This window comes from Artemia franciscana, chromosome 10 (genome assembly GCF_032884065.1).
Source record: "Artemia franciscana chromosome 10, ASM3288406v1, whole genome shotgun sequence".
In the NCBI taxonomy this organism is placed as follows: domain Eukaryota; kingdom Metazoa; phylum Arthropoda; class Branchiopoda; order Anostraca; family Artemiidae; genus Artemia; species Artemia franciscana.
The window spans coordinates 6,248,105-6,271,170 of record NC_088872.1 but is presented as its reverse complement, the minus strand read 5'-3'; the positions used below and the strand labels follow the sequence as shown (position 1 = coordinate 6,271,170).

At 35.3% G+C, this 23,066-nt stretch overlaps 1 protein-coding gene across 1 annotated transcript in view; it reads right to left on the bottom strand.

Moving 5' to 3' along the window:
* Positions 1-23,066, bottom strand: part of LOC136031704 (protein spaetzle 4-like) — a 62,351-nt gene that overhangs the window by 14,476 nt on the left and 24,809 nt on the right. The window contains exons 3-4 of the mRNA XM_065711401.1: positions 7,586-7,986; positions 5,183-5,420 (exon numbers count right to left, since the gene is read on the bottom strand). Coding sequence (XP_065567473.1) covers positions 5,183-5,420; positions 7,586-7,986 — 639 coding nt within the window. The remainder of the gene's footprint in view (positions 1-5,182; positions 5,421-7,585; positions 7,987-23,066) is intronic.

Genomic DNA, 23,066 nt, shown 5'->3' with positions numbered 1-23,066 from the left:
ATTAAGATCCGATCACTCCTTCGTAAGTTAAAAATATCTCATTTTTTTCTATTTATTCGGAATTAACCGGCCCCCCACTCCTCCCCAAATGGTTAAATCGGGAAAACGAATATTTCTAATTTAATCTGGTCCGGTCCCTGATACACCGGCCAAGTTTCATCGTCCTAGCTTGCCTGGAAGTGCCTGAAGTAGCAAAACCGGGACAGACAGACAGAATTTGCAATCGCTATATGTCACTTGGTTAATACTAAGTGTCATAAAAACCGAACGATAAACTCAGCTGAAATCACGAACAGAAATGGGTAGAAACAATAGATGGCAGCACTTTCGGATCCGTGGGAAAATGCCACATTTTTGCTTCTGTAGATTTTTCTATTTATCACTCGAAGAAGATATATTGGCTGTGGGGCCGGGTAACTGCCGCATAAAAACCATCCTTTTTGGCCCCAGGCAAGAGTTTTGCGGAGCTTTCCAAAATGTAATGTCATATTCATCAATCCGGCCTGAGGTCCACACTTTCCGTAAAAACCACACAGGTTAGACCCTTACCAGTTTCTAGGAATAAGGTGAGATCGGTGGCATAGGAAAAAAAAACAAAAAAAAGGGACAAAACCAAAGTGTTGCTCTCGCAACATAATAAGTCGATTTATTCTAATACGCTTAGGTTAATTCTTGTTCTTTTTTTTTGGGGGGGGGACAATACCCAGCATGGTTCTTAATCTGAAATTTTTGAATCTTTTAAAAATCGGAAATTTTGAATTAGTTCCCTGCATGACCTGAAAATGTAAAGCACTTTCATCCAGATCATAGCTACATACACCCATTACTGTAAAAAGGGGACTATGGCCTATTCTTGGAGAGACATATTTTTGTAGTTTTTTTTCTCGGTGGGGTGTGTTGACCGCGGGAAAATCTTTCGGGAGGGGGAATCATTCGGTCACCACCCTACCTGGGCTACCTTTATAACAATGCCAGCGTTTTAACTCACTTATAAATTGTTGCTTAGAATCTTAAACAATTATACTGGCTTTAACCCTAAAAATCATTGTTATGAAAGCTCAAGATTACGATTGCCAGATTTTCTTGAATTATGCCAGTCCAAATATTGAACATAATAAGCTTAATTGGGCTAATTTTGCTAATTTTACTGCTCTTTTTATTGAGTGAATATTTGCCTAACTTAGGCAAAATTTTAGATTTGTAAGTGAATTCAATTCGTACTAGCCTTGTCGGTAAAAATAGCCTTGCCTGGCAACGCTGCCCAGGGTAAAGGTTATTTATGACGGCGCTTCACATCTTTGGTACACGAAATGGTGGGGTTGGAACAAAATTTAAAAGTACAACTACTTACTATTTTTACTCATCAAGTTAAAATACTCACTTTAAAAGTTGAATTTAAAATAAGTTATATTGTACTATTAAGATTGAAATTTAAATCATCTTTTCCATTAACTTAGATTCTGGTCAGTAGTTCAAGTATTAGTACTGGTCAATAGAGTAGAAATTCTACTTCTTTGGATTGTCGTGCTTTCTAATGTACTTTTGGGTTAATTTCGGCTAATTTTAGTATCGTAATATCAGTAATCCTGATTTAGCTAATTTGAAAAATATTTACCCAAATTGAATTTCTACTAGCCTTATCGGAGAAAAATGACCCTACGCGGCAATATTGCACGGGATAAAGCTTACTTGTGTTGCCACATTACATCTTTGGCGCGCAAAATGTTAGGGATTGAAAAAAAAAAACTATTTAGTTTCAAAATACTCACTATTTTTTCCTGTCAAATTGAAATACTAAACAAAATTTATAAAGCAGAACTCGTAGTTGCTTGGAGTGTTTCCAACATTGTTTGGACTTGTAGTTGCTTGGAGTGTATCTAAAGTTTCTAACGGTGTACAGTGGCGGATCCAGGGGGTGCTGGGGCACCCCTCCCCTGACGTAGTGGTGGATTAGTGATTGGAACCGCTTGCTTTGGTTTGAGTTTGGACGAAAGTTTGTTTTTAATTGGTTTTTAATAGTTTAGCTTTTAATAAGTTTTTAATTATTAAGACTGTTTCTTTTTGTACACAAGTTTATAACAATGTTTTAGTTACTTTGAGTGGCCTCTGTTTGATTTTATTAATGATGCATACCGCCAAAAAAGTATTTAATTAGATTTAGGTTTATCAAGGGATTCCGTATTACCACAAAAGCCAACTGGGAGGCGAAAATCTTCATTTCGTAATAACAAGGAAGGGAAATTTAAAACCCCAACTTATTTAGGCTGTCGAAATGATATTTCAGGATTGTGCTGTCACAACGGGGCTGAAAAGCAAAATATTTACTTCTTTTTACTGTCAAACATTGGTTTTTGAGTCTTGCTATGGCACTGAAGCGAAGAAATTGATAACATTACTTTTTTGGCTGTCTGTTTTGGGTTTTTGGGTTTGCTTTTTTGCGAAGCGGAGAGGTATTTACAACATTGTTGTTTTTTAGGGGATTTGTATAGTAGAAAGTAAATGTATGAGAAGTGCAAAAATTATTAATTTAAGTTTTGGATTTTGGTGAGCAGATGGTGGCCACTTTACTGCCTATTTTCATCTAATTAAAGCTCTGCATTATATGACATATCACCTCCTCTGTTCATCCTAAAACATTAAAATAAAGGCCAAATTCTTTAGAACTTTAATAAAGGTTCGTATAAGTGTATATTTAAAACTAAGTATATGAGTCGAAATACTTCTTTAAAGGTCGGAGTGATCATTTAAGAAGAATAGATTTTCGAAAAAACTTTTATAAAAAAATGTAAATAATTATGGGTTTTTGTTCTAGCTGGTATAGATGGGTCTCTGAATTCTTAGTTTGAATCAATGGAATGGCATCTATTTTTGTTTCGAACATTTACTAATAAAATATTGATAAGAAGTGAAAATTCACTCAACTTTAGTTAACCACGGAAACGGAATGCATACTTCAGAATTTCTTACCTTCTCAATACCAACCAGTCGCAAAATAAAGTTATGCTTTTGTATAGTGGTTGCATATATTTGTCTATAAAATTGTCTAAACTGCTATATATACCGCTGAGGATTTTTGTACTTATTTTGATACATACCATTCAATCATATTTCCACGTTTAGTTGTTTTACTTAATGTAAAACATTAATATTGATTAATAATTAATATATAATTAATAATGTATAATAAATAATAAATAATATATAAATATAATAAATAATAAATATAACAATAATAATATATAAAACAATATAATTAATAATAATATAAATAATAATATAATATAATTGATAATGTTTTACTTAATTTTGTTGTTACTCAATGCTAAATTACTTTATTTTTCTGCTCGTCAGACATGTCAAGATTTAAACGTTTGAATTGAATATCTGAAAGTCTCAAGATTAAAAAAAATCAATATAAAAATCTTCACAGTTTGAACCCTAAGAATTTAAATCACCAATCTATACCTATCAAATACAAAGATAACGAACACATAATTTTTTGTTTTTTAAGGAGCATTTCGACTCATAAACTTAGTTTGAAGCACATACCTACATGCTTTCTGACGATTTTGGTCTTTATTCGAATATTTTAGGACAAATAGAAGAGGAAATACTAAAAAAGAGCTCTAAACTGACATGACTCTAGACTGACAGGACTAGCCATTATAAATTTTCACCGAAATATTGAGGTAGACATGGACCGTGTAATAAATAGATGTGGCGGGAGTGGAAATAGAAAAATCGGCTGTTCCTTATAAAATTGTGAATTCTGTAATTTAAGTGAAATATATCGAACTTTAAAAAGTGGAATGATACACTACGTTGTTATGAAAAGTAGAATTTTGATTAGTAATTTTTTTAGATTTCTTTAAAGTTGACACTGTTTATTAAAACACTATTTTTAGAAAGAAACAGTGATTAGTTAATGCTCTATTGCCCATACTTAAAACCCTCATTTTAAATGTCTTCTAGGCATTTCTATTTCTTTGTTCTGTTTTTCTTGTTACACCCCTAAAAGAACTAATAATTAATGTTTAATATGTCTTTTACGAATATACAAGTTGTATTTTTATCTTCTTTTTATACTCTCCCTTACTATCATATTTACAAAGCGATGTCGCAAAGTTAGGCGACATTCTAAACGGTTTGACCTATGCAAATTGTCACAAAGAGTGCATGACCCCTAAAAATGGTTCAAGACCATTTTTTTGACAATAATAAGCTTAACTCACTCGCTATAGTGGTCAGACAATTATGCAGAAAATATTAAATATCATTCTTTTTTAGAGATGGTGAGCAGCTTTTTTTATGACGGGGTGGTTTATATAACTTACTATTTTTTGTATCAATACTTTTATGCCATTTTAATTTCAACAGATTTATTATAACTTTAAGCCTCACCAGATTTTAGATTAAATTTACGACCATTTCCAATACCTACCTACGACACATAATTGTCGAGGTTCCCTTTAAATTGCGGGTTTTCTTTGTTCGCAAGTTTATCGAAGCAACCTATTATGCCCCCCCCCCCTAAAGGAAACCATGGATCCGCCCCTGCGTTCTTTTGGGTTAGTTTGGCCTAAATTTTACTCTTCTTTTATTGAGCCAATTTTTAACTTAATAAATTTTTAGCCATATTCAATTTAAACAGCCTCACCTGGCAGCACTATATGGTATAAGACTTTTTTTTATATCTGTACAATACATCGTTACCTCGCAAAGGATTGCACAAAATTTCGTCTCATTAAAGCAAACTAACTTCACTGTTTTTGCTCATCAGATTCAAATACTCACTAAATAAAACTCGGGTAAAGTATTTGGACAGTGTGAAGTTAGAAAACTATTCTTTTTTTATAATATGCAGAATAATTGTACTTAACACATTAGGCATGCGGACCGACTATACATTACTCCCCTCCCCCCTAATTCGCAAATATATAGCCCAAATTTGTTTCTAAAGTATTATGTTTTTTATCATATTTAGCAATATTTCATTTGGATTGAGCGTCAGAAAAACAGATTCTTCTTAGATGAAGAATATTAGGTCGGCACTATATCATACAAGTACCTAAAATTTAATTCAATTCAAACCAAATTATATTACCTTACCAAAATAAATACAACAAAAATTATAGATGGGGTTAAGTCGATCATTTTGAAATTTAGATTTAACAGGACTCACGTTGATTCAGTAGTTGAAGAATTAGTGCTGGTCAATAGAGTAGGATTCGTAGTTGCTTGGACTGTCGTGTTTTCTAATATTGATGTTGTAGACACTTTGGGCATTAAAGTTATAGTAGACACTGAAGAATTTCTTGATTTTGTCTGCAATTCTCTGGTTGGGGGCTCAAAATCAGTACTCAGTGTTGATAAGATATCTTCTTCAGCCTCTAATGCAGCTTCTTCAGTTGGTGTCAGCTCTAAACAAAAATAAACTTGATATAAAGAGGATACTTATTAGACATTATTCTGATTATTTAGAAATTTATTAGACACTAGAATTAGAACAGTTTACTAATTATTATGCGGAAAATAAAAAGTAGCTGTATTAGAAATTTTGTTAGAAATAAATATTCTGATTAGAAGTACTGCTTCTTCTGTGGGTGTCAGCTCTAAATGAAAAAAATATAGACTTGGAATAGAAATAACCTTTATTAGGAATTATTTCTCAAAATTTGACAAAAAATCTAAAAGAAAAAATAGAGAAAATGTAAGATATAATATAATAGTACAACTACCCAAAACATTTTTAGTAGAAGAAAGTCTTAATTAGGAGCTTTGACCCCCTACCAAAAAAAGGGCGTAAGAAAATTGAATAAAATCCACAGATATTTTACCTTTGCCACTTTTGATTTTGGTTAAGTTCAAAATAATGATTCATAGCCCCTCCCAAAAATCAAAACATGATTTGAAAAGAAGTTTGAAAATAAGAAATTTGCTTACACTTCAGGAGAAATTTTAGGGGAGCAAAATTTCAAATAAATAATCTAACGGTTATATTCTTTTTGTAATTTTTGAAAATTTTATTTTTATTAATAGAAAGTAGACGGTGCAGTTCATAATAATTAAGTAATGAAATAAATTAAAAAGTAAAAATGATTAAATAATAATAATTAAAATAATTAATAATAATTAAATAATCTAAATAATAAACTAAAAAACAATGAAAATATAAATTACTAATGAAAATGTTGTCAAAAATTTGGCCTCAAAATTTTGTGGGAGACAGGGGGGGGGGGGGGGGGGCTAATTAAGATGTTGCTTTGGGTGCAAGAGAGGCGAGAACCATCACTTACTGAGCCTTCTCCCCTTATTAAGTCTAGACTGTCTATTAGCGATGCCTCGTCAGATGCGTTTCCATAAATAAAAGCTTTGTTTTCTTTCCTAACTGGTTCAAACTGAAGATTTTCTATTAACTCTTGCTCAATCTGGTTGTGCAAAATTTATGGAGCTTAAACCTGATTAAGAGTGAATACTGAAGGTGAAAGTCACAATCAAAAATTCAAGGTTGACTCGTGTGCGATTTCCTTGGGTTTAGCTTTTAAAAAATTATCATAAAACGATTGCGCAATAAATCACCTGCACTGATTTCTAATTTATAACTTACGAATTAATAATCCTAAAATTGTCAGCTAAATAATTTACTTTTAGCCCCGTTGTTCTATTCATCCACCTAAAACATAGCCCCCCTCCCCTCCAACTGAATAAAAAGTAAGTCCAGAGCAGGGACATATTTTAAACAGCAGTATGGGCTTGAAAATATAAGCTGTCACGATTTACCAAAATTAGAAACGAATACTGTTTGGGTATCCAAGAGTTTTTCCTCAGATTGAGGAAGGAGGATAAAAAACTTAGCGAATAATATATAATATTATGGAGTAAACTTATTATAATATATAATATAATATTATAGATTAAAACTTAATCTATAATATAGAAACTCAATGGAACAATGTTAAATCGTTCTAGAGTGTTATTTTGCTGAAACTCCACTGGCACCTTTTATTCTTATTTTGAAGAGCACAACAGTATAAAAGTCTCGAAAAGTATATGGTTACAGATAAGAATAGATTTAAAATGGAGCCGGGTGAAAAGTATTTTTATTTTGGTGTCCTTGGTACTTTCTTGCAGCAAGTTTGAAGGCAATTGTAACACTCTGCTTGCATGATGTTTTTAACGATTTTTGAAGATATGTTTTGTTGCATGATACAACATATATGTTATATGTTTTGTAGATATGTTTTGTTGCATATGCTTGATATGTTTTTAACTTGTTTTGAAGAAGACAACAGCATAAATGTCTCGATTTAATTGCCATTTAATGTCATCAAATCATTTATCGAAGAATATAATCATTAAAATTTAATATAAAATAGATATTAGAATTCCAGAAAATTGATATTTCCCATTCTGCACAACTCTGGAATGGACGGAATACTTGAAGAATTATGACTATTGACTCCTTCAAGTGGGTTTATTAGCCAATATTTAAGATCAAATAAAAAATTTAGTGGCAGACTAGGGTAAAATCAGGAGTTAGACCGCTTTATCCTGATATAAAAAAAAGAAATGAGGGACAGCTCACCAGCATATGTAACTTGGTCCTGAATGTTCAGCATTTGATCAATCGCTTCATCGTTAATTTCCAGTGCGTCAACAGATGTCTCGTTAGCATACCCAATCAATGGCTGAGCCAATGGTAGCTCTTCAATAGGATCTGTTTGGAAATCTGAGGATGATTCTGTGGTAGACGTTGTCGTAGACTGCTCCGACGTTGGAGACTGTGTCAAAGGTGGCTTGAACGTTGGTCTCTTCCGGTAGCGGTGGAGAGCATCGTCATCGTAGAAGAAGGTATTCTCCAGAAATCCGTTGTTATAATCAACCGTATCAGAAAATTCGCTTTTAAGGATGTTTAATTGACGTGCCTCTCCATACATCCGCTTCATTGTTCCTTGATTTTCGTTTATGAACGAACGCATTGTCCTCCTACAATCAAAATTTGGAATTATTCAATAGTTTGTTTACAAAATAAACAAAAACTTAATCCATCTTAACCGAATACGTAGGGCTATATCCATGAAATAGTGGCACCATCATTATAATCATCAAAAATAGATACTTGGAGTTTTAGACTAGGTTTTGTATTTTGAGTTAGACTGTATTTCATTGCCAAAAAAATCAACTTGCTCAATTTTCCACCTTATCATAATTCATTATCATAAATATAAAAATAAATATATAAATATATATAGATTCAGAGTTGTAGAGTAGGTTTTGCATTTTGTGTTTGACCAGGTTTTGTTGAAAAATAAAATAAAAATGCTTCATCTTCGTGATTATAATAATCATCATAATAATTTGTCATCATATCCATCAAAACAGATAATAGACTAAGAATTGAAGACTGTGTTTTTATGACAATATATTTTTGAGGTACTTGGTTTTTATATATAATTAAATAATTCATCATTGCCATAAGACAAAATAAATATTAGACTCGAAATTTTTGACAAGGTTTTGGATTTTGTGTCTGGTAAGGTTCTATTAGAAAAGAAAAATATAAGGTCCGTGATTTCCATCTGCATAATTACCGCCATAATAATCCAACATCCTAAATAATCAAAGACAGATATTAGATTCGAAGTTGTAGGCTATGCATTAATGCGGGGATTATGCGTTGGAAAATAATGAGAAAAAGAAAATTAATGAAACCGGTAGAAAAACTTTCAGCAAAAATTTAGGAACAATAGATTCAGCACCACCAATCAGGGCCGTATCCAGGATTTTTCGGGGGAGGTGGGGGGGTACTAAAAAAAACGCATAAAAATTTGTTTATATCCATTTTTGTTACGTTTTTACGAGTCAGATAAACGTGTTTTTTTTGGGGGGGGGGAGGGGGTCAAAACTCCTAACCCCCCTGAAAACGGCCTTACCACCAATATTTTAAAATTTTAGAATACACATTAGTCCCATCTGAGTTGGTTCGGAGAGATTTTCGTAACTGAGGAGCAACGACAAAAAGAATGCTTCGTTTTTTACCAATGATGTGAATAAGGTTTTTAGTGATAATCCCGGGAAAGTAAAACAGCGTTCTAATTTCTTATTCATCTTTGTGTTTAAAGAGTACCCAGTAAAGAGTTCTTAATGGCTACTGGTTCAGAATGAGATTCAAGACGTGGCCTCTTCTATTTTTTTATATATACTAATAAGGGCAAGGGAGGCACTGTCTGGCCGCAACTTCAGAAAGAGGGAACTACGGCCCATAATAACTTTAGGTGTGAAATGGCAGCTTAAAAAAACTGTCAAGTAAGGAAGAATTGTTATCTGAGGTTGATTCTGGAGAGGTGATTCTTATTTCACCTAATCTTAATTTTAAAAGTTTATTGTGGAGGACCTATAAGAGGAAGAGCTTTGCATCTGGTAAGGTCTTACCTAAGAGATAGAAATTATAGTTGAATTATACGGAGGCCAAACCAGTGCTTTTGTAAAAGCTGAGCTTGCTTTAGCTTTCAGATCTGCAGGCTACCTGAGGGCTTTTCTCCCTTGAATATGTTTTGTCGCCTCGGTTTTGTGCGTTCACTAAACCACAAGTTTTTCAAAATTCTACAGATATATGGAAATATCTCGAGACAGTTTATTTGAAACAGTCATTCAGATATATGTTACACAAACTGCGAAGCGGTAATTTTTGTTTGTTTTAAGTTTCAACTTCGCTTTTTCTTTCATCAGAGAAGCTTTGTTCTCTTTTATTCTAAACTAATTAAGACAAGGCAAAAGCAGCTCTCCACATTTATGTATAATCTTCATAAAGTGTGGAGTCCTTATTAACCTTATTCAAGGTCATAACCAAGGAGGGGGCTAGGGGGTTTAACCTCCTCCCCCCCAGACGTCTGTCCGACTCGTAACAGCGTAATGAAAATGCATATAAATAAAATTGATGTTTTCCAGTTTTTTCCACCCCCCTCACTCCCGAAAAAATAACCCCCTCTGAACGAAAACCCTGGACATGGTCCCACCCTTATTACATTAATGAAGACGGGGACTTTTAAAAACAACAAAACAATTGCAAGTCATTTCATGCAGATATGGGATTGTGATAGAAAGTAACTGTACAAGGTGAAAGCTGAACTCCTCATTTGTGAGTAGGCTTCCTAAAGAGAAGACCCCCTACAAACCTTATTACACCAATTAAGATAGGCTTTTAGCAGCAAGAAAGCAAATATTCAGTTTACCCAGGTATAAGAGCAATAATCTTTTTTTTTAAGAAATTAAGACAAAGTGAAAGCTGTTCCCATCATTTGTGTGTAGACTTTCTAAAGTATAGAATCCTTATAAACCTTATTACGCCAGTTAAGGTGAGCATTTAATGACATCACAACAAATGTAAGTTATTTCACCCAGGCATTTCAGCATAATAGACAATATTATTTGTATATTATCAATGTGAGATGGAAAAATAGCTAGAATTATTTCGTTTAGAGTACTCTTACTTAGGGAGGGGTATATTATTTTTAGGAAAATAAGTATGTCGATCGTGACTGTGACCATTTTGAAAATGATTTAATAAAAATACTTAAGTTGTTCCTTAATTTTACATGTTAATTCTACCGGAAGTAGATATTGGGTAAGACTAACATTAAAAGTGGTAAGGCTGTAAATCAAAAACGGACGTTTTTGACAGGTTGTAAATTACGTGAAATCTGGTTGGAACCTGCTTTCTCTACATTATGTGCAATCGTAAATTTGGTGTTAATGGGTTTTTCAGCAACACAGGATTTGCCACCATTATCTGAGGCCTATTGTCCATGATACATGGCGCTCAAAACATAACCGTAAATTTGGTACGCATTGTTTTTCAGCAACAAAGGCTTTGCCTGCTCTATCTGAGAGTTAAGAGCCTTGACACAATGGCACCCAAAATACGAAAGTGCGCAACCGAAAATTTGGTACGCATGGCTATTTCAACAACATAGGGCTTGCCATCTTTATCTGAGGCCTAAAGTCCATGATACATGGCACTCAAAATGTAACCGTAAATTTGATGTGGATTATTATTCAGCAACAAAAGCTTTGCCTGCTCTATCTAAGAATTACGAGCCTTAACACAATGACACCCAAAATACAAAAGTACGCAACCGAAAATTTGGTACGCATGACTATTTCAGCAACATAGGACTTGCCATCTTTATCTGAGGTCTACAATCCATGATACATGGTGCTCAAAAAGCGTAGAGACATAAGACATTGACATATGGCACCCAAAATGCAACCATAAATTTGGTCCACATGGGATATGTCGGCAACACAAGATCTGTCTACTTTATCTGAGGCCTACATCCCATGAGACATGGGGCTCAAAAAGGCTGAAGTAAATTTGGTGCAAGACTTGCTAGCTCTATCTGAGGATTACAACCCTTGACACATGACGCTCAAAATGTAACCATAAGCAACCATATATTTGTGCGCCGGTTTTTTCAGCAGCACAAGACTTGTCTGCTTTATTTGAGTCTCACAGCACTGATACATAGCGCTCAAAATGCAACCGCAAATTTGTCACAAACGGTTCCTTTGTAGCAGCACAAGACTTGTCTGCTTTATTTGAGTCTCACAGCACTGATACATAGCGCTCAAAATGCAACCGCAAATTTGTCACAAACGGTTCCTTTGTAGCACCACAAGACTTGTCTGCTTTATTTGAGTCTCACAGCACTGATACATAGCGCTCAAAATGCAACCGCAAATTTGTCGCAAACGGTTCCTTTGTAGCACCACAAGACTTGTCTGCTTTATTTGAGTCTCACAGCACTGATACATAGCGCTCAAAATGCAACCGCAAATTTGTCACAAACGGTTCCTTTGTAGCACCACAAGACTTGTCTGCTTTATTTGAGTCTCACAGCACTGATACATAGCGCTCAAAATGCAACCGCAAATTTGTCACAAACGGTTCCTTTGTAGCACCACAAGACTTGTCTGCTTTATTTGAGTCTCACAGCACTGATACATAGCGCTCAAAATGCAACCGCAAATTTGTCGCAAACGGTTCCTTTGTAGCACCACAAGACTTGTCTGCTTTATTTGAGTCTCACAGCACTGATACATAGCGCTCAAAATGCAACCGCAAATTTGTCACAAACGGTTCCTTTGTAGCACCACAAGACTTGTCTGCTTTATTTGAGTCTCACAGCACTGATACATAGCGCTCAAAATGCAACCGCAAATTTGTCACAAACGGTTCCTTTGTAGCACCACAAGACTTGTCTGCTTTATTTGAGTCTCACAGCACTGATACATAGCGCTCAAAATGCAACCGCAAATTTGTCGCAAACGGTTCCTTTGTAGCACCACAAGACTTGTCTGCTTTATTTGAGTCTCACAGCACTGATACATAGCGCTCAAAATGCAACCGCAAATTTGTCACAAACGGTTCCTTTGTAGCAGCACAAGACTTGTCTGCTTTATTTGAGTCTCACAGCACTGATACATAGCGCTCAAAATGCAACCGCAAATTTGTCACAAACGGTTCCTTTGTAGCACCACAAGACTTGTCTGCTTTATTTGAGTCTCACAGCACTGATACATAGCGCTCAAAATGCAACCGCAAATTTGTCGCAAACGGTTCCTTTGTAGCACCACAAGACTTGTCTGCTTTATTTGAGTCTCACAGCACTGATACATAGCGCTCAAAATGCAACCGCAAATTTGTCACAAACGGTTCCTTTGTAGCAGCACAAGACTTGTCTGCTTTATTTGAGTCTCACAGCACTGATACATAGCGCTCAAAATGCAACCGCAAATTTGTCACAAACGGTTCCTTTGTAGCACCACAAGACTTGTCTGCTTTATTTGAGTCTCACAGCACTGATACATAGCGCTCAAAATGCAACCGCAAATTTGTCGCAAACGGTTCCTTTGTAGCACCACAAGACTTGTCTGCTTTATTTGAGTCTCACAGCACTGATACATAGCGCTCAAAATGCAACCGCAAATTTGTCACAAACGGTTCCTTTGTAGCAGCACAAGACTTGTCTGCTTTATTTGAGTCTCACAGCACTGATACATAGCGCTCAAAATGCAACCGCAAATTTGTCACAAACGGTTCCTTTGTAGCACCACAAGACTTGTCTGCTTCATTTGAGTCTCACAGCACTGATACATAGCGCTCAAAATGCAACCGCAAATTTGTCGCAAACGGTTCCTTTGTAGCACCACAAGACTTGTCTGCTTTATTTGAGTCTCACAGCACTGATACATAGCGCTCAAAATGCAACCGCAAATTTGTCACAAACGGTTCCTTTGTAGCAGCACAAGACTTGTCTGCTTTATTTGAGTCTCACAGCACTGATACATAGCGCTCAAAATGCAACCGCAAATTTGTCACAAACGGTTCCTTTGTAGCACCACAAGACTTGTCTGCTTTATTTGAGTCTCACAGCACTGATACATAGCGCTCAAAATGCAACCGCAAATTTGTCGCAAACGGTTCCTTTGTAGCACCACAAGACTTGTCTGCTTTATTTGAGTCTCACAGCACTGATACATAGCGCTCAAAATGCAACCGCAAATTTGTCACAAACGGTTCCTTTGTAGCAGCACAAGACTTGTCTGCTTTATTTGAGTCTCACAGCACTGATACATAGCGCTCAAAATGCAACCCCAAATTTGTCACAAACGGTTCCTTTGTAGCACCACAAGACTTGTCTGCTTTATTTGAGTCTCACAGCACTGATACATAGCGCTCAAAATGCAACCGCAAATTTGTCGCAAACGGTTCCTTTGTAGCACCACAAGACTTGTCTGCTTTATTTGAGTCTCACAGCACTGATACATAGCGCTCAAAATGCAACCGCAAATTTGTCACAAACGGTTCCTTTGTAGCAGCACAAGACTTGTCTGCTTTATTTGAGTCTCACAGCACTGATACATAGCGCTCAAAATGCAACCGCAAATTTGTCACAAACGGTTCCTTTGTAGCACCACAAGACTTGTCTGCTTTATTTGAGTCTCACAGCACTGATACATAGCGCTCAAAATGCAACCGCAAATTTGTCGCAAACGGTTCCTTTGTAGCACCACAAGACTTGTCTGCTTTATTTGAGTCTCACAGCACTGATACATAGCGCTCAAAATGCAACCGCAAATTTGTCACAAACGGTTCCTTTGTAGCACCACAAGACTTGTCTGCTTTATTTGAGTCTCACAGCACTGATACATAGCGCTCAAAATGCAACCGCAAATTTGTCGCAAACGGTTCCTTTGTAGCACCACAAGACTTGTCTGCTTTATTTGAGTCTCACAGCACTGATACATAGCGCTCAAAATGCAACCGCAAATTTGTCACAAACGGTTCCTTTGTAGCACCACAAGACTTGTCTGCTTTATTTGAGTCTCACAGCACTGATACATAGCGCTCAAAATGCAACCGCAAATTTGTCGCAAACGGTTCCTTTGTAGCACCACAAGACTTACCTGATCTATTTGATTTATATTTCTATCTGATTAATATTAGCCCTATCTGTAATAGTAAATATGTTTCGGATTTGGGGGGAGAGGAGGTTACCAAAGGAAATTATTCTCTGACTGCACTTCAGCTTAACATTCAGGGTCTTTCCTCGTCAATAGATACTTTAAGACAAAATGTTTCGGATGGACAGCCTGATGTTGTTGGTTTGTGCGAGACATTTTTGGATTCTGGCAATGAAATGCTATTGGATATCCATGGCTACAAAATGGAACATATAAACCGCTGCAAGATGGCTAAAGGAGGTCTTGCCATGTATATATCTAGTAATTTGCATTACTGCTTGCGGAATGACTTATCAAGGAATTTTGAAGGTATCTTTGAGTCACAATTTATAGAAATTAGAGTTAATGGTATTGATCTAATCATAGGCAATATTTATCGTTCTCCTAGTGGTGTAGTTTCGTTGTTTCTTCAGAATCTTAAGGAAATACTTGACATAATATTGAAACGTCCGAGTCATGGATGACTTTAATATAAATTTGATGGATTCAAATTGCTTCAGTTGATTTTCTTTCAACCATGCTTGCCGCAGGAACTCTACCAACTACATCCATCCCCACACGAGTAACTAATGTTACAGCTTCTTTGATTGACAATATCTTCTCTACGCTTAGCTTGAAGGAAAACTCAATCTTAGTTACTGATATCTCCGATCATTTTCCAATATATTCTCGGTTCAGCTTTAATCAGGGAAAGAATAACCGGGCTCAAGTGTTTGATTCCTATTCTATTAGGTTTGGTGAGAATGAGTTATCTCTTCTTGGTTCTAAATTGGCCAAAAATTCGTGGAGCTTATTTGATAATGATAAGGATTTTTCTTGTTTATTTGAGTCGTTTTATGGAACCATTAAAGAGGCTATTCTTAGCATTTGTAAAGTACCACCTTCTAATCGCAGGTCTAAAAGGATTGTTCCTCTAAGCCCATGGATGACATCCGGACTTCTCAAAAGCTGGAGAAGGAAAAATAATCCCTGGAAGTCTTATAAATGCGCTACACTTTCAGTGAGTGCTATTCGTCTTTGTCAATTCAAGATTTACCGGAATATATATATATATAATTCCTTGTGTAGGAAAGCCAAATCTCTCTATTATCTAAATAATTTTGCTGCGTGTGACAATGATATTCGTAAAACTTGGAAGGTAATAAATTCTGTGCTTAAACCTGGTTCTCAATCTAGCTCTTTACCTATGAGTCTGGTCATTGGTGATGAAGCTGTAGAGGGTGAGCTTAATGTCCAAGAAGCATTCACTTCATTCTTCGCTAGTATTGGTAAGAAAATTGCTTCCACAGCTACTTTATCTCGGCCTAAGCCGGACTTTAGATCTTACCTCGGGCCGTCTTGTATTAAGTCTATGTTTCTAGAGCCAGTAACAGAAAGTGAAATTACTAAAATTGTTAATGGCTTGAAAAACTCGTCCTCATCTGGGCCAGATTCTATTCCTACTAAGGTAGTTAAATCTATTCTTCCTTCAATAGTTGTGCCTCTAACAAAACTTGTTAATCTTTCATTTAAATATGGTGTTTTTCCGGATGCTCTCAAGCGTGCTCGGATTATTGTTCTGTATAAAGGTGGACCAAGAAATGATCCAGCAAATTATCGACCAATTTCAATTTTATCAGTATTTAGTCAAATCTTCGAAAAGGCTATGCTTTTTCGTCTCTTTACTTTTCTCAAATCTAAAAAGTTTCTTCATGGTTTTCAATTTGGCTTCCGAATGAAACCCTCCACTGAGCATGCCTGTATGACCCTTTTGAATTTTATACATTCTGCATTGGATTCGGGATTAATTCCGGCTGCTATATTCCTGGATATTCGCAAGGCATTCGATTCCTTAACCCATGAAATTCTTCTATCGAAGATGTCTCATTTTGGCAGTAGGGGAAATGTATTTTCTTGGTTTCAATCTTATTTGAATGATAGGTTAATTTCTGTCGATCCACTTTTCCGTTCACCCTCACAAGTGAATTTTGGCGTCCCTCAGGGATCAGTTTTAGGGCCAGTGCTATTTTTGATTTATGTAAATGATCTTTTTTTACGCAGTAAAAAAGCAGAAACCTATTAATTGCTGTAGACTCTGTCATCCTAAACCTTCCCTTGCCCATAGTGCCATCTATAGTTCGCCATCTTCTGATGTCCTTGTTTGTTTTGCTGATGATAGCACACTTGGCACTTCGGGAAATTGTGAATCTGAGCTTCGGTTAAATTTGGAAAATTTGTTTGAGAGAGTAATTTTATGGCTTGATGCTAATTATCTTACTCTAAATTATTCCAAGTCCAGTTTTTTGATATTTTCGCATGTTTCTCAGATTTATCCCCAGTTATCAGAAATTCATCAGCCAAATGGGATAATTCATAGATCTAAAGATCGATATGTTCGTTTTTTGGGCATTCTTGTTGATGGAAACTTGTCTTTCAAACGTCATATTGATTTGACTAAAATGAAGATATGCAGGAGTCTCGGAATTTTAAGGAAACTTAAACATATTTTCTCTGGATCAATTTTGAAAATTCTTTTTCACTCCTTGATCCGATCTTACGTTTCTTACTGTCCAATAGTATGGATGTCAACCTTTCCTTCATTGTTAAAACCACTTTCTAAGGTTTACAATAAAGCTAGAAACCTCATTAAGGAAACCATACATTCAAGGGTTATCCCATTACTTGATCTCGAGTCACTATATATTCTTTCGTGTGCATGTTTTACTTTTTCTCACCTTCATAGTGACCTACCCCATCCCCTAAGTTTTCCGCCATCTCTCACCTTTGATCAGAATAATTATAATCTTCGCAATACCAAAAATCATATTCAACTTCCTTTTACTCCTTGTGTAAGCTCAGATTTTAATCCTTTAATTGCGAGTCATATTGTATGGAATAAGTTGCCCGAATCAGCTCGAAGGTGCCACTCATTCCGTTTGTTCAAAAAAACTATTAAAAATTCTTTGGCTTCTTAGAAGTTATTTTATCTATTTTTATATGTATATATATTAGTCTATTTAGTTTTGTTTTCTATAGTTCTTATTTTATTTTTATTTTATTTTCTTCTCTTTTTTGCTCTTCTCTCTGTGAGTAAGTGATTATTTAAATTTTTTCTTCTTCTCTGAGTAAGTGACTCGTTTATTTTCCCCCTTCTTTACAGGCCAAAGAGCCTTTGGGGGAATAGTAAAATGTAATATTGTATGTGTGTTTCGTGATGAATAAATCTTATCTTATCTTATTTGATGCTTACAATCCGTGACACTAAAATTCTAACAACTTCTATACCAACCTCTATACAACCGTAAAATTGGTGCACCGGCCTCTTCAGCAATACAATTGCCTGCTTTATTTGAGGCTTTTACCCTGGGACACATGACACACAAAAGGGCAACTTATTTCGGAGGTTCTTCAAAGAGTAATTTTAAGGTTTTCTTACTAAATAATTACCAAATCGCTTACTTGAAAAAAGAAAGAAAATACAATAAATTATGGGAAAACAAAATGTAAAATAGCATATACAGCACGAATAACAGGCTCGTATATTTTAATTGAAATAAGATCAATAGCAATCATGAATTGTAACCAACATCTATCTAGAATTTGATTGGCCGGTCCATTTATTTTATTACTATTTTTTTTCAACATTTTTCTAGGTTTAAATCTTGAATTTTAAAATCTTATTAGAACCAGCCTTCTCTGCACCATTAAAAACTGTGAATTCGATCCAGATAGTTTGTTAACAACAGAGGACTTGCTAATAAATAGCGAAGAAGATCAGTCTGCCTTTCCACAACAAACAAACACAACTTAATAACAATAAGGAAATTTTCTCAAGGGAAATTGTCTTTATTTGTGCTTATTTTCTCGCTTTTTTTTATGTGTGACGCTCAAAGAGCAAATTGTTTCAGTGGCTGCAAAAACGTGTTTCCATTGGCTTTTATTTCTTGACAAACGACCCTCAAAAAGGCAGCTCTTTTCAGTGGCACTTACGATACGAGGCAAAGAACAAAATACGATTTTCTTTACTAGTTCCGCGAGATATTTTAATGACTATAACAAAATATTATATTCCGAACTTACCTTTTCATAAATTTTAAAAACAATCCGTAGTTATGGGATTGACTTAGGAAAATATGTCACAAAAATAAATCAATTACAATAAAATGCATTTTTTTTTTGTTTTTTTTTACCGCGGAACTATAAGGAAGTAATTTGTCTTTTTCTCTTTAGAATAATGCACGGTTGAAAAATGACGATTTTTCATATATCCTATTTCTATTTGTTTTTTTGAGCCAAGTACAAACGTAAGCTGATAATTTGCCCACATTCGTAGGTCAAGTAGGACATGTAACTACATTAAGAAATTGCAAAATATGGCTACCGACTAACGGATCCGTCAAATATTGAAATGTCCTCGCCAAGCACATCCTGGTTGGATTATATAAGGGATTATATAAGTTCGTCAAGCTTTGCAAAAGAATAAGTAAATAAGAATGGGCTTTAAGAGCGTAAATTCCCAACTCACTTTCCATTCATTGAAGAAGAACTCTTTTATAGACAGGGCTGCTATCCCATAAAAACTATTTCAGAAGCTATATAACACTGTGGTTGCAACACAAATAATTCTGCTGTTCAAGCAAGTCTTAGCCCCGTTGTCCATAGGCTAGGAAAAAATTGGTGGAAGTATTTGGTCACTTTACTGTAGATACTAAGCTACACTTAATGCTATAGTATGATTGATAATTGCATATTATTTTAATATTGTCTATGCATATTAATGGTATGTATATATATGTGTTCGTCTATAAATTGCAAGCGAAGCTCATGGGTTTAAATTGTCATATCAGCCAGTTGTGTTTGCAACGTGAATATGGAGGCTCAAATGTGAAATCATTGGATGGAGTTGAATATAGCTTTAATTTAAAGGATTTTGCCTTAAGAATCTTCAAGACCCCTTTCTAATCATAGTGACAAAAGCCAGATGGCTATTTAAATTCTTTCACTCCTGATTATGACAGAACGATAGCCAGATGGCTGAAATTTGACGTGGAGCACCATTCGCCCAGAAAGGCTCTGTTAAAATTGAAGAGCCGTGCACAATGGGCAGTCCGCCCAGAAGTGTACTGAACAAACGACAACAAGTCTACGGTTGCGGTTTGTGATGGCTGCGGTTCCTCATGATTAATTTCTTTGCTCTCGTGTTTTTTGTGTCTTTTGACGATTTTTGTGTCTTCTGATTATTTTTACTTTTTTTATTTACTCCGCTCTTGTAAATAGTCGTTAACAAATAAATTATAGTTACAATCAATATAGTTATATTAAATTACAGCCAGTGACGGCCTAAGAATAAACGATGCTCCTACCGTATAATAACCTATGTATCCTATCGATACGGTACACTTATCGTATCGTTCGCAGTCTTTGTTTTGTGTATTAATTGAATTCTTATTTAGATATTTAAATCTGTATAATAACTTGCTAACTTGGATAATAAACGGGTAAAACGCAACGCTTGAAATTCCTCTTAATCTTTAGAGACATTAGAGACACGATGGCTGTTTCAGTTCTTGTGTGACTGTATGTTTCTTGTTTCTATAGATTGGGGATGTTCGCTCCTTTCTTTATATTTGTTTTATATCAAGTCATAGATTTAGCCCTAAATTTAAAATTTTATAAGAAAAAAAGAGTTTTGATGAGTTGATTATACAGTGGAAAACATATCACATAAATTAGTGTTATTTTTGGTCTTTTTCGTTCCACGAAGAGAAAGCGAGGGTAAGTCGATGACAGTTCTGCTTATAGCTCGAAATCGTTAATTGAATAAATCCATTAATTACCAATTGATTAATTTGGATGAAAGTTCGCCGTTTGGCCACATGGACATATGTGATCTTTTCCATTTACCAGTTCCTTTAACTCTACTGACCAAAATCAAAACAAATTTAGTAAATAAAGAGACTTTAGGCTAGATGCACCATGCATGGTCATATCCCCTGAGGTATTGATTGGCAAAGTAAGGGCGTATCCAGATTTTTTTCTGGGGGGGATTTAAGGGAAAAAACTTTAAAAACACATCAATGCATTTTGTTACGTTTTTATGAGTCGAACAAAAATTTCGAGGAGAGTGCTTCAAACCCCATAGTCCCCCCTGGATACGGTCTTGTGAAAAAATCTGTCAAATCGTATGATAAAAAAAAAGGTAAAGGATACGGCATTAGACTTCACAGTCCGTACCGGCGGTGCTGATCTCCGTTTCTTGGCCCTTCAGCCAGGAAGTTGGGGGCCAGCCAACCTGTGCTTTCGCACACCCTTCCTGTTTACCTTCCCCAGATTTCTCCAGGTACCCATTTAGAGCTGGGTCGACTCTGGCTAAGCTTACAGGGTCACGCCACTGACCCCCGTCCCAAACAGAAGAATTGGGTACACTGGGATTCGAACCCGCGTCCTCTCAGACAAAGGATCCCAAAGCGTATGATATATTATTTCCCAGTCATTTTGGTTTAACGCGCAATCTTTAGCCATTATGTTCCATGCGACATAGCAACATGAAACCAAAACTGATTGAAACTTCTATGTTTGAAGGTAACTTGCTTAGTTTGGGGATGACCCTCTCTCCTGAAGGACCGCAATATGCAAGTTTTTTTGCATTGTCGCGGAAAACGATTGTTCTAGAAAATATCGCTTTCCTAACGTTTTTCCAACTCACGGTAAAGCAATTACACCCCTCCTCCCCTTCAATATGCTGCAGGTACCAGTGGTCACATACGACCGTTCGATTAAGAACGGCCAATAACAGCATATAGTACATTTAACTCAAAAGTGTATCAAAAGCCCCCCCCCCCCCACAAACACTTGAAATGTAATTCTGACACACCTCTGGATTTGGTGTTTTGATAAGAAGCTGAAATATGTGGAATGTATATTTTATGTTCGGATAGAATAACAAACTTCACCAATGACTTTACAAGATGTTTACATAAGACAATGAATTGAGCAATGGTGCAATGTCATTGCTTGTTTTTTCCCGCCTTACTAGGGATTAAAAAACTCGCCCATACAAATTCTTGTCTTTTTCAGAAATGATTCAGCGTTTTGAGATTCACAGTAAAAAAAAAAAAAAACTTCTTACTCGTTTGGCGAAAATAATTGAACGAATTTTGAAGAAGCAGAAGAATTAAATATCAAATTTCAACTTTTATTATGACAGTTATTGGTTACCAAAATTAAGAATAATTTCCTGCGAATGTTTTGAAAATACTTCTGAGCTTGCAACTAATGATAATTTTATAATTTTTTTTTGTCTAAAGTGTTTCTCAACTTAAAATTTTGTTGATTTTAATTTTTGAAAATAAAATATTTTAAAGTTGACTATTCTTGATGCCATTTTAGTTCAGTTTACACAATATGAATATTCCTGGTCAGTAGAAAACTAAATGTTAGATTTCGGGTTGTATTCTATTTTAATTTCCGTTTCTTTGTGTAATTAAAAAAAAAGTTTTTTTAACTGAAAGTAAGGAGCGACACTAAAACTTAAGACGAACAGTAATTGCTCCGTATATGAAAGGGGATTTTCCTCCTCAATGCCCGCTCTTTACGCTAAAGTTTGACTCTTTCTCTTAACCCTACTTTTTAAACCAGTAAAAAACTTTAGTGTAAAGAGTGAGGCGTTGAGGAGGAAAAGCCTTTTTCATATACGGAGTAATTTCTGTTCGTTTTAAGTTTTAATGTCGCTCCTTACTTTTAGTTTAAAAAAACTTGTTTTTTTATTTAATTTCTGAACATTTTTGAATTAATGCATGTTTTGAATTTGGCTCTCCGCACATAAATAATTAAAATGAAATTTGCATATTAGTCTTTTTGGCTAAATGGCTTTCTCATAGTTTTAATCGGAAGATTTTGAGAAAAAAGGAGCGGCAGAGGAGGCCTAGTTGCCCTCTAAGTTTTCGATTACTTAAAATGGCAACTAGAACTTTTAATTTTTTACGAACGTTTTCATTAGTAAAAAATATACGTAACTTACGGATTAACTTACGTAACGAACTTCTATATTCGTATGTCTTTATTATGTATATGAGGGGGTTCACCCCCTCGTCAATACCTCTTTCTTTACACTAAACCTGAATTTTGCCCCAATTCCTTGAGAGTGACTCTTGAATCACAAAGGCCGTAGAATAAATAGTTGAAATTACTAAAAATACTTTAGCGTAAAGAGCAGGGTATTACGAGGAGGTGAAACACTCATATGTGTAATAATTTCTGTTCGTTTTAAGTTTTAATGCTGCTCCTTACTTTCAGTTGAAAAAACTTCTCATATTTATTTTTTCATTGTTTTTTTTTAAATAATGCTAGAAAGTCCTGCACCCCCTTCATTGAAATTCTCTTCCCCCATGACCAATTCCTCCATGGAAAGATCCTCAAACATACCCCCTGTCAACTTCTCTCCCCTTCCCCAAACCAAAAAAAAAATCCCACTGAAAACGTCTGTACACTTCCCAATAGCCATTAGTATATGTAAACAACGGTCAAAGTTTGTAACTTGCAGCCCCTCCCTCGGAAACTGT